This window comes from Malaclemys terrapin, chromosome 8, assembly GCF_027887155.1.
Source record: "Malaclemys terrapin pileata isolate rMalTer1 chromosome 8, rMalTer1.hap1, whole genome shotgun sequence".
Taxonomy (NCBI): Eukaryota; Metazoa; Chordata; order Testudines; family Emydidae; genus Malaclemys; species Malaclemys terrapin.
The window spans coordinates 55,432,650-55,444,868 of record NC_071512.1 but is presented as its reverse complement, the minus strand read 5'-3'; the positions used below and the strand labels follow the sequence as shown (position 1 = coordinate 55,444,868).

Here is a 12,219-nt window from a genome sequence, read left to right as displayed (position 1 = left end):
TCTCTGCCTCCGCCCTCCCTGCCTCTGCCTCCATAGCTCTCTTGTGGGCAGCCTCTTCCCTTGCATTTTCTGCCTCCATAGCACTAATTTCTAGTTGTCTTAGTTCCAGCCGTCTCTTATGTTCATTTTCTTTCTCTTTTGCTTCCAGTTTGGCCAGCTTTAGTTTATTAGCAGCGTCACTAGTACTCATTTTCCTGCTTTCTTCTGCTGGGCCACAACCCCTCTGCAGTTCACTGAAACTGAGATGCACTCAACTCAGGGGATTCTTAGTTAACAGAGACTTTCATAGTGCCCAGCGTTCAGCTTTTCTGGGCAATTTGTACCCTTTGCAGTTTTAGTTTCTTCTGATCTTCCGTCTTACTTATTTTGCTTCCTTTTCTGTCTCTACTTCCCTTTCCCGAAATAAGCAAACAGAAAATAACAAACCAGTAACCACTTTGTCTGTTCTCCAGCCACTACACTTAAAACTCACTTAAAATCACTACCAGTATCTCAAAGCAATCAGCTGTGCACAGACCCTGCTTGACTATGCCACTGTGACGGGTTGGATCACAGAAACCCCCTGGGGAGCTGCCACCTGATGTGCAAAGACTACCTCTGCTCCTGTTTTCCCTGCCAGATCAGGACTCCAGCATCCTGTCTTGCTGAGCCAGACACTCCCGTCTGCTGCAACACAGACCCAGGGTCTGAATCACTTGTCCCAAAGCTGCAAGCTTACCTGAAAACAGCTCACAGAAGTGTGCTTGTCTTTAGCACTCAGATGCCCAACTCCCAATGGGGTCTAAACCCAAATAAATCCGTTTTACCCTGTATAAAGCTTATGCAAGGCAAACTCATACATTGTTCGCCCTCTATAACACTGATAGAGAGATATGCACAGTTGTTTGCTCCCCCAGGTATTAATACATACTCTGAGTAAATTACTAAATAAAAAGTGATTTTATTAAATACAGAAAATAGGATTTAAGTGGTTCCAAGTAGTAACAGACAGAACAAAGTAAGTCACCAAGCAAAATAAAATAAAATGTGCAAATCTATGTCTAATCAAACTAAATACAGATAAGATCCTCACCAGTTCCAGAATGCTCCCTTTTACAGGCTAATCTCCTTTTAGCCTGGGTCTAGCAATCACTCACACCCCCTGTAGTTACTGTCGTTTGTTCCAGTTCCCTTCAAGTATCCTGGGGGGGTGAAGAGGCTCCTTCCTTAGCCAGCTGAAGACAAAATGGAGGGGTCTCCCACAGGTTTAAATAGACTCTGTCTTGTGGGTGGAGACCCCCCCTTCCCTCCTATGCAAAGTCCAGCTCCAAGATGGAGTTCTGGAATCACCTGGGCAAGTCACATGTCCCTGCATGACTCAGTCTTTACAGGCCGAAGCCATTGTCCACATGGTATCTTGCATGTCTCCAGGAAGACTTCTTATGTGGATTGGAGCATTCCAAGATGCATTGTTCCCCAAGTGTTTCCTGATCAGGTACTTAACCTGGCGAATTCCTTCCTAAAGAAGCTGACCAAATGCCTCCCAAAGCTTACTTAGAAACCAAGCCAGCATACAGCCCACATTCTTAACCTCAAGTAGAAAATGACATATATATACAAATAGGATGAATAGATATAGCAGACCATAACCTTTACGGAGATATATTACATGGCACAGGCAGAGCAAAACATATTCCAGTTATGTCATGCATACATTTATAAGCACCCCCCCCCCCATAAAGCCTTATGGGGTACACTGTTACAGAGAGTGATCAATTAAGGTGGACTATTATCAGCAGGAGAAAAAAAACTTTTGTAGTGATAATCAGGATGGCCCATTTCCAACAGCTGACAAGAAGGTGTGAGTAACAGTAGGGGAAAAAAGTAGCCTGGGGAAATAGTTTTTACTTTGTGGAATGACCCATCCACTCCCAGTCTTTATTCAAGCCTAATTTAATGGGAGGAGACTGGCGTGAAGGCAGAGACAAGGAGGAGAGAGGTGGTGAGGGGAATGGAGGGCCTAGTCCCAGAATGCTGGATAACCCTGGATATCACTTCTATTGCTGCAGTGAAACCTGATGAGGAGGGTGAAACTGATCATCCTCTGATCCCCTCCTCACCAGCTTCTGCTGCTGCAGGGGGCCGTGCTATTCATGGGTAACCCCAGCAATGCAAGGACCAGATCAACCTGCCCCTTATAATATATCACAGACACAGTAGTGTATGAAAAGTTATGAGCCACACCCTGCTGTCCTTATGCAGGTAAAACCCTCGTCAGCTGCAATGGGAGCTGTGCCAGAATATGGACTCAGCACTCTGGCCACTGCTTAGGTGTATCCTACTACAGAGTATGTGTGTGTATAACCTCCAGCAAGTTTAGCAACAATGCCATCGGCCTCTCAGGAAGTGTGATGGGCATCCACCCCTCACAAGGCTGGAACAGGCTAAAAGGGGCCAATTAACCTTACAGGCTGCACCTGGAGGAGAGCCAGGGATGGATAAAGCCTAGTGGAAGATGAAGCCCAGCTGCGCATGGGCAGGCTGGGCTTGAGTAAAACCAGGAAGCTGAGAGCAAGAGGGGGCTGCAGGGAGGGGCTCTGCAGTCACTCCCTACACAGAAAGGGAGTTGGCAAGGGACAAGGAGTTCGAGGGGGAGCATAAACCCTAAGATCCCATCCTGGACTACAGACTCCGGCAAGAAGCGGAGAGGGGGGGAATAGCCTCTTGGAGCGGAGGAAGCTTGGGCTAGTAAACCCAGAAGTGGGCCAGGAGATAGAGAAGTGAATTAGGAAGGAGCCCAAGGAAACAACAACCGGGTCAGAGATTGAGTAGACTGTAGTTGCTAGGCATAGGGTCCCTGGGCTGGAATGCAGGGTAGTGGGCAGGCCTGGGTTCCCCTACCAGCCATTGGAGAAGTGGCACTGGACCTGGACTTGGCCTGAAAGACTGACTGACATGGCATATGGACAGCTTGTACAGTTGGACTTTAAGACCCCCAGAAGGGGAGGACCAAATAGTGAGCTGGCTGTAGGCGTGAGTCACAAAGAGGAAGCACCCTAAGTCCCAGAGAGATAGAGAAGCCATGGTGCAGGCAACTGAGGGAAAGGGACACCAGACCAGGTGAGAGAATCCACAGACCCAGCCACAAGGAGGCACCCCAGTGGTGAGTGTACCCTGTTAAAGTGAAATGAGCCAGGACTACTCACCATTTCTCTTCCATTGCTTTCAGGACAAAGCTCTGTGCTGTGAATAGCATGGAGCTGGTGACCAGGCCAGCCTTGGGTATATCTCTGATGATGGAAGCTTGGCATTGCAGCAGTTCCTCTAGAAAAGACACACAGTCACCTCCTCTCATCTGCACCAGACATTCTAACATTGTAAGGACCTCCTGAGCCATCCATGAATCTCCATCCCTTGTGTTCACAAGGTCCAGGACCTTCATCACAATCACTACCCCCTCAACCACATTTGCCCAATAAATTTTTCCTCCTTCCTTGGCATTTTCCCCTTTTATAACATCACTTTTTAACCCAAGAAGAAGTCTGCAGGCCACATAAATACCAAGGCACCTCACACACTTTGCAAGTGACACTACTGAGCTCAAAATATCTAAAGAAGACTGTAGGGAAGAATATTTCCCTCCACTGCTAGAATCACAGGGTGAAATTCTATGCAGGAGGTCAAATTAGCAGATCATAGTGGTCTCTTCTAGAAATCTGTGTGGCAGTAAGAGCAGGAACCTCAGGAAACAGTGAGATGAAAATTAGAGTTCCTGAAGAGCAGATGCCCCACGGGTTTGGGCAGTGAGAGCTGGCAAGGCCCTGTGCACTCTACTGCAAGCTGGATCTAAACCTTGCTGCAAGGTCCCTGGATTTGGCAGCACTTTGGCACAGCAGACTGGAAATGCCAAATGAAAGGCCAGACCCTCTGCCTCCACTAAAGCCCCGTTGTGGTGCTGAAGTGATACAACGGCATCTTAAGCCAGCCCTAGGCAGGGCAGCTGAAGATGCTCCCAGTGGTCCAGAATCCTCGCCAATTTGTGTACAGTTGTATCAGGGAGAGTAGCAGTTCCTCCAGAGCCCTGCTGTGTGCCCACGTACTCCCCATGCTGGAGTAAGTGGACAATGCGCCGGCTTCCCCTTCCCTACTAATGCACCAAACAGTTGAGGTGGTACAGGGGGTTGTCCTATTTTGCTGTGGGTGTGCCCCAGCAACAAATGACTATTTCCCTCCCACTCTGGAGCAATTGGGAAGTGGGGAGTGAGTTGTACCCCACAGGGGTGTCTGCGGCACAATGCATGCCCGGGCCACTTCTGTGATGGTGAGCTTAGGCACTGCCCTTTGCACAGAGAAATCATTCTAGGCTGGGGCATTCCTTTCCCTTGTAACCTTAGTGGGTGGCCTGGATCATGTTTGCCTTCCTGGGTAGCTCAGCTCTGTGGAGTAGGGAGTCTGCATACCAGCAGGCACTTTGTTGTGGAAGAAATTCTTGAGGATACTGTTGATCAAAGCTCTCTGAGCTTTGGGGTTGGACTCGGTGTTGAGCTTCTCCACCGCCTGCCAGAAGAGCAGTGGGGCTTCGGCGTTATGTTGTTTGAGGAATTGCCTGAAAAACTCCAGGTGGACGGGGTTGTGCAACACTTCCATGAGATACCTGGTGGGGAGGAGGCACTGGGTGAGAAAGCAGCACCATGGCAGGGCACTGTGCCCTGATCAAGAGCTGGAGCCCTGTGCCTGTATCTCCATTGGCATGGGGAGTTTTTGTCAGACTCCCAGTGATGGTGAGAGGGTAGAAAGCTTGGGGACCTCCGCGCATGGGACCTGATGAAGGCAGAGTACGTCTTCTCCATAACAAGGGAAAACAAATGTGTGCCTCCTCCCCAGCTACTGATTCATTGAGAACCATGGGACCAGATGAACCCACTCATGGCTCAACAGCATTGATGGAATTTACCAGACCTGGCTGCCACCAAAGGGAGCAACTGAGCCAAATACTGACCTGGGTTACACCAGTGTAAATCCTGAAGCCAGTGGATTCATTCTGGATTTACGCTGGTGTACCAGACAGCAGAATTTGACCCAATGGCTCTGCACCTGCCATGCTTAACAGAAGATCCCAACCAGAGAACTAAGGTGGGAGCAAGGTTAATTTCACTAGAGTTCAGCTGTGCACTTGAAGACATCTGCCCTGGCTGCTTTGGAACCCACAAGTGATCAGCAGCACCCAGGCCATATACTGCTTTGTGCTGAAGGAGAATCAGCTCAGCAGGGAATCAAACTAGATAGGCACAAGAAATAAATGAATGAGGGGAGGAGGAAGCCTTATTATGATGCTCAACAGCTCCACCTGCTGGGTAACTACGAGTGCTTCAGCCCTCCGGGATGAAGCGGATGTTTCCTGTACAAGTAGATGAGATGTGAGATTGCATATGAGGGTACGTGTGGGGGGGAGGAAGAGTTTCTTCCCCTACTCCCCCATTCCAGTGCCCAGATCCCAGCTATATCAATGTCTCTGTCTGAGAGAGCTCTACTCTCTGAGGCAGGCGGGACCGGTTCCACAGGAAGATGAATCAGATGGCAGGAGTTTGGGGGGCTTAGAAAACATGACTCCGGAGAGAGTGAAGGTGGTAAAAAGGAGGAAAGCTCCATGACACACAGTGCAGTACCTGGGTCTTAGAGAGGGCTTCCTTAACATGAGGGTCTCCCTCCTCATGAGGGACAGACTTGTCTTGCTCAGGCGAACACACTTCCTCTCTTCGTATTCAAGATCGAACGCTGTTACAAAGAGAAGAGAATTGGGCCCGAGGTTACTGGGAGCCATGTCACAGCGAGCACAGACTGACTCAGCCTCCAGGTGGAGGAACTCAGGGCTCTGGGCAATCTCCAAACCCACCATGACAACATTCATGTCGTGAGGCCAGCCCAGAAGAACCTGTGCTGTGGGAGCTCGTCACCTGAATATGGCCACGTCCCTTTGGGGTTGGCTGTTGTGGAGTGTTCCTTCTCCCTGAACTCTGGGAAAGGGTGCTGGAGTGCAGGCCTTTCTGGGGGGCCAGGACTCTCCTCTCCCCCTTCCTTCTGGAGATGATCACTTGAACCATAGGAAGGAAGTAGGTGGGCCTCTCCGCAGCCTAATCCTCTCAGGATGCCTTCCATGCTCAGTCCTTCAAGGTTGTGTCTGCTATTCTCTGCCCATGAGTTTGTTTTAAGTCTGCCCTAGTTCTAGCCCCTCATAAGCACTCACCAAGGGAGGGAAACATGCTGCAGAAGAGCTCATAGTCCTCACTTAACACCTCTACAGCCATTGAAGGATTCCTGAGGGTCAGCTCCTCGAATGTCATGCTCCTGAAGTCTGATGGGGCAGAGAGAAGAGGGGTTAGACTAATCACTTGTTCAGCCTGTGGTTACCAGTCAGCCTTGGGAAGGTGCTTGAAGAAATAATTCATAGTGTTATATCCACAGGAGGGCCAGTCTTCCCTCCCACCCACCCCGATTCCTTCTCCATCCTGATCCCTTGACTCTCCCACCACTGTGATTAGCAATGACCAGGACAGGTGGTCCACAGAAACTCAGGCTTCACCAAAACTGCTTAATAATAGTAACACTTGGCACTTTCCAAACATTACTGAAGTCTCCCAGCCTCCCTGCGAGATGTATATTGCTGTTCCAATTGTACAGATGGGGTTGATGAAGCACAGAGAGATTAAATGACTTTCTTCAGGTCACACAGTGAGCTAAATTAATCTAAGGGTCTACAACAGCTTTTGCCAGCATAGAACCTTGTGCATGGCTCTAGGCAGCAGAAGTCCACTGGGCGAGAGCATGTGACACTGCCACAACCTCCCCTCTACTGAGGGCCCAAGGCAGTCCAAGATGTGGGATTCAGCCAACTGGGCATGGGTTTCCGTGCATTCCTGCTGCAGCCTCCACCCGGTGTAATGTCCCAGAATGGGTGCAAAGAGGCACAGTTTGCTCCTCCTGTGCCAGCGCGAGGGGATCTGACCCAGTGAGTCATTGACAAAGCTGGAATTACAACTCAGGTATCCCTGACCTCAAAGCCCTGCCCCATTCCACACTCTCCTGGGCATATCAGATGGGCTTCCACTCCATATGTACCTTCAAACACCCTATGCAATGGGAGACGTATACTGTGTGTTGTGTCAATCCATATCACTTGGTCAAATCAAAATCACCTTTTACCAGATCACCATAGTGGGTGACATCCCAGCCAAATTTCCATTGTCTGCCATCTCCCTCTGAGCTGTTCAAATAAAGGGTCACAAAACATGGCATGAGTGTATTTTTCGCCATTCTTTGTAGAGAAAGGCTGAACAAAAGGACTGTGCAAAAAAGGTTGAACAGTTTTTGCTCAAACATTTAAGGTTTGGTTGTTTTTTAAATGTGCTGTGAGGCTGAGATCAAGCATGGAAAATTTCAACCCTAAGTATCAAAGTTCAAGGTGGCTATAAGCAACAGAGCTTGTCCAAAAATGCAGAAAAAAATGTTGCTGGAATTTTTAAGACATTTTTTTGAACTTTTTAACTCTAGAAGCTGGTTGGAAGAACAGCTGCCATTTTTGCAAAATAATATTGTCAACTATTTACATTTTTTTCCAACCAATAAGCAGCTGAAGAAGGTCTGTTAGAGGGAAAACACTTTTTCCAGGTTACCTCTAGGGATTGCTGTAACCCTGCCTACACTATAGTTCAGTCTTCCTCTAGCTTGACATGAGTGCCTCTCTCTCAAGTGACTGTGTCTGAGCCCCCAGAAGACACTCCTTTTACCTGTCTTGCGCACAACAGGCTCCAGTTCAACCTGAATCGATCCCCCTTTTGTGAGATCCTGAGTGGCTATGAATCTCCAGTGCTCCTCTGAGAGTGTCTCGAAGTCCCTCACTCCATATAAGGCTTGGCTCAGAGTCAGGGATTCGTTTATCCTCTTGGCCAGCAGAAGGTGTTCATCTTTTCCATAAGTCTCCTCTTTTCCCACAGGCTTCTGGACCTTGCTCCTCTGAGACTACGGTCAAAAGAGTGGAGAATTATTGCCCGGAGCCCAGATGACATTTTCAAAATGGCTACACTAGAACAGACTGGCAGCCTCTCCACTGGCTCAAGCACCAGCTGCGTTGCACAGCTAGTCATGCTATAAGGTGGTCACAGCCATACTGTGTTTAAACGCGAGTGGTTTGTTTTAGTATAGGCAAGGCTCGGACAGTTGTTGGTGCTGGATGCTTATATTGCAGTAGCACCCAGAGGCCCCATTGTACTAGGTGCTGCACAAAGCAACAGTCCTTGATCTGAAATGCTTATGATCTAAATACGCAAAAGAAACAAAGAGTGGGAGAAAGGGGGTGCTACCATCCCCATGTCTTACGTGGGAAACTGAGGCATAGAGAAACCACATGATTTGCCCCAGGTCACACATGGAGTCTGCGGTAGAGCCAGGAATTGAACCCAGGTCTATTGAGTCCGGTGCCTTAACCACAAGACCACCCTTCCTCTCCATTATGTAGAGGAAACCCTCAAAATGCACCTAATTGTATAGTAATGTGGAGGACAAGGTAGAGGATGTTTCTTCCTGACACCAATTGATGATCAGGATGTGCCCTGAAACATGAGAATTGTTCGCCCTTGAAGTGTAGTCTAATTTAGGTAACATAAAAAATGCTCATATCATTCAGACACTGGCACACTCATGGCATTTTATTTAACTCACGGAACAAACAGTGCTATTGGGAGAGAAACAGTCCATTCCTGTGACTGGCTGAAACTGCTGATGCACTGCATAGGGTGACCAGATCACAGAGGCGAAATATCGGGACGTGGGGTGGGGGAGGAGAAAGGAGAAGGGGGCGGAGCCAAAAAATAAAAAAGCCAGTGGGGAGAAAAAACAAAAAAGCACGAACTTCCCCGAAAAGTGGGAAGTGCCTAGGCTGGCGCCAGCCACACGCAGATGTAAACAGCGGCCCCCGGGTCCTGGGACGCAACAACCCCTGCCCGGAGCCCAAGGACTGACACCCCGACGCCGCGGAGATGGGCACGGACAGGGGGAGCACCCCCACCAAGTCCCTGCGCGGAGACCGGCCTGGGCTGGCCGCGGTGTGCCAGCGTGGGGCAGCCCCTTCCCTGGCAGGCTCCAGCACCCCGCGGGCCCGGGAGTGTGGAGCTGTAGCAACCTTCGTGCCACTGGGCTACACCCCACTGGAGAAGCGGGACCTTGCTGCAGCCCCCAGGCTGGGACTCGTCCAAGCATCGCAGGACGGGATCTCCTCACCTAGGGTCGCACACCCAGCCAGGCACGCACTGCTCCCCCTGCCCTGCCCCCCAGAGGCAGACAGACTCACAGATTCTAATTATCCCCAGTACTGTGGCGGAGCCGCCGCCCGACCGGCCCTTCCAGCCGCTCCTCCGCCTCTCCCTCGCTGCGTGTCAGGCAGAGGCATGCGCCTGGCACCCGGCACCAACTACACCCCTCCGGGGCCGGGGCGCACGTGGCGGAGGTGAAGCCCCGAAGAACTGGAGTCCCCACGCGGGTAGCTGCTGCCCCCCATCCCCACCCATGGGCGCGTAGGGAGCCGGTTCCCCAGGCCGGACCCAGGCTGCCCCCCTGCAGGTACCCCACTGCCCTCCTGCCTGCGCTTGGCCCAGGGCCAGGCCGGACTCACTCCGCCGACCCCGGGCCTCCTCCCTCCAGCGCTTGCCTGGGAGGGAGGAGGAATGTGGTGTGCTTCGGAAAGAGACGGGGATTTGAGGAGGGATCCAATGGGGCAGTGAGGGGGTGGGGCCAGGGCAGGGATTTGGGGAGCTATCCAATGGGTGAAGGAGGAGATGGAGTTGGGGTGAGGGAGGGGGTGCGAGCCAGAGCGGAGGGCAAAAATTGCTTGTTTGTCCAGTGTCCCGACCAAACATTGGTCGGGACATGGGACAAACGAGCAAATATCGGGACAGTCCCGATAAAATCGGGATGTCTGGTCACCTTAGCACTGCATGACACTATGAGCCCAATTCTGCCCTCCCTTACGCCTGTGTGACCTCACTGGCTTCAGCAGAGGCTCTCCCCTCCCCCATGCAGCCAAACTATATCCTTCAGGCCCTGCTGCTGGCTGCAGGTTTGGGCCCTTAACACTTAAGTGAGCAATTTGGATGTGTCACAAGGCAACATGATTAGAATGTCCTTTACCTGAAAATTTTGAGATGTGCCTACAAGCTGCCTGACCTATCCTTGGTGCAACTCCATCAACTTCCGTAGCGTGACACCAAGGATGAACTTAGCCCAGTTGCTTCATACCCTGCAGACATCAGGGTTTTAGCACTTGCTGAAGTGCTAATTGCATTCATGTGCCAATTCTGTCACCTGAAGGGTAATTTCCCTGTCAGGGGATGCTTAACTACCTGGCTAATTAATTAATTTACAACCATTAGAATTAATTAATAAGGGCCAGATTTTTAAAGGCATTCAAGCATTGCTGCACTCAGTATTGCAAGGTCTAACAGATTTAGGATCCTAAATGTCATTTTTAAGGGGATTTAGGCACATTGGAGCCTAAATCCCATTGACTTTGAGTCTTACATGCTCTGTAAATCCCACAGGGTGCCTAGCTGCATCTTTAGGCACCTAAATACCTTTGTAAAACTGGCCCAAGATCAATATTTTTAGAAATGGCCATTGGTTTGGGGATCTGCTTCAGAAAACGAAGGTCTGATTTGCAGACAGACATGCTAAGCGCCCAAGAAAAGGGTGGCTGCAAGTGCTCAGCACCATTTAAAGCCAAGACCCAGGTGTCTCAGGTTGGAACTCAAAACCGAGACACTCAAAAGGAGAGGTCAGTTTGCAAATGTTGGCCTGAATTAGCAGCATGGTCCATGTGGGCTCTGCAGGAATCCAAATAAACCTGGATATTTTAGCACATCTGTTTGAAAGTATGTTTTTCAGAGGCATTCTTGCCTCAAGGTGCCATTTATGGGGCTGGTATTCCATGAGATCTGGTCTTCCTGTGGAATTTCAAGCACCGGTTAAGAGCAATGCCATGGGAAGAAGAGAACTCATGTAATTTGGTTCCTTAAGGTAGTGAAAAAACATAAACACAAGTAAAGCACAGTTAAAAATGCTAGCTGCCCCTCCCATTAATGAAGGCCTTTATTGGTTGCAGGGTCACCTGTCTGTGTGTGTAGACTTTTTTCTCTTTGTGTAATAATGGCAGTACCTGCTCTGAGCAAGGGAAAAGAGGTGGGTCCTTAAAGAATGTATCAGTTACTCATTGTATTTCCTACCCCTGGTTTGTGTATGCGATCGGTACCTTGTTGTGTTTCCTTCCCAGAAAAGTTATTTTTTGTTGCTACTCTGAGGTGGTTTTTGGTCAGGCAATTCTCCGGACAGCTCTTTCAAGACACCACCAATAGGCTGCTAAATTCCAGGGGTTAGTGGCTAAGGAATTCAGGAACACTGCTCCAAAGAGCTGGAGAGAGAGTCTTTTACACACACCTACATGCACACTGCAATATTCACAGAAACCCTTCCCAGGTGTGCACGGCCATTGTATGTTCAGAACACATGGGGGTGCAGTGCACAAAGGGACACAAACATCCTCAGACACACCGGCCAGGACCCATCCTTCCAGACCCTCACCCGCATCACAACTAGGGTGACCAGATGTCCCAATTTTATAGGGACAGTCCCAATTTGGGGGGCTTTTTCTTATATAGGCTCCTATTACCTCCCACCCCCATCCCGATCTTTCACACTTGCCATCTGGTCACCCTAATCACAGCCTCCTCTTACCACAAAACGAAGAAACGTTTCATCATCATCAGCAAGAAAGTCGTTGTAGAAGAAGCTGAGTATCTGATAAGGCAACAAGAACATGCTTTGTAAGCAAGCGTTCGCCACTTCTGCTAGCAGAGCTCTCAGCTTTCAGTTTGCCAGGGAGTACTTTGAAAAACCAGTGTAGTGCTGGGAATAGTGCTGGATTAATACCCTCCATGGATGCAGGATCCATTGCAGAGCCATAAAGGACAGCCCAGATGGCCCCAGAGCAGGTTTGCCCCACACTCCCCTGTTCATATGCCTCAACGCTGACCTGGAAGGGCCATGGCTAGGGGGAAAAGGGAATTCACTCTTGGTCCGTGGCTAAAGGGCCAGCTAAAGGGTGTTTTCAGTGATGTAGACTGGGTAAAGCCCATTAAGTCATTTTGCATAGGCTACCCAATAGCGATGGTTATAATGGTGTTCAGTTACGGACTA

General features: G+C 49.8%; 1 protein-coding gene across 1 annotated transcript in view; it reads right to left on the bottom strand.

The window, feature by feature from the left end:
* RGSL1 (regulator of G protein signaling like 1) overlaps positions 1-12,219 on the bottom strand; it is a 51,898-nt gene that overhangs the window by 23,269 nt on the left and 16,410 nt on the right. The window contains 6 exon segments of the mRNA XM_054038747.1: positions 3,186-3,303; positions 4,440-4,633; positions 5,646-5,754; positions 6,224-6,331; positions 7,764-7,995; positions 11,758-11,820. Of these exon segments, the coding sequence (XP_053894722.1) occupies positions 3,186-3,303; positions 4,440-4,633; positions 5,646-5,754; positions 6,224-6,331; positions 7,764-7,995; positions 11,758-11,820 (824 nt within the window).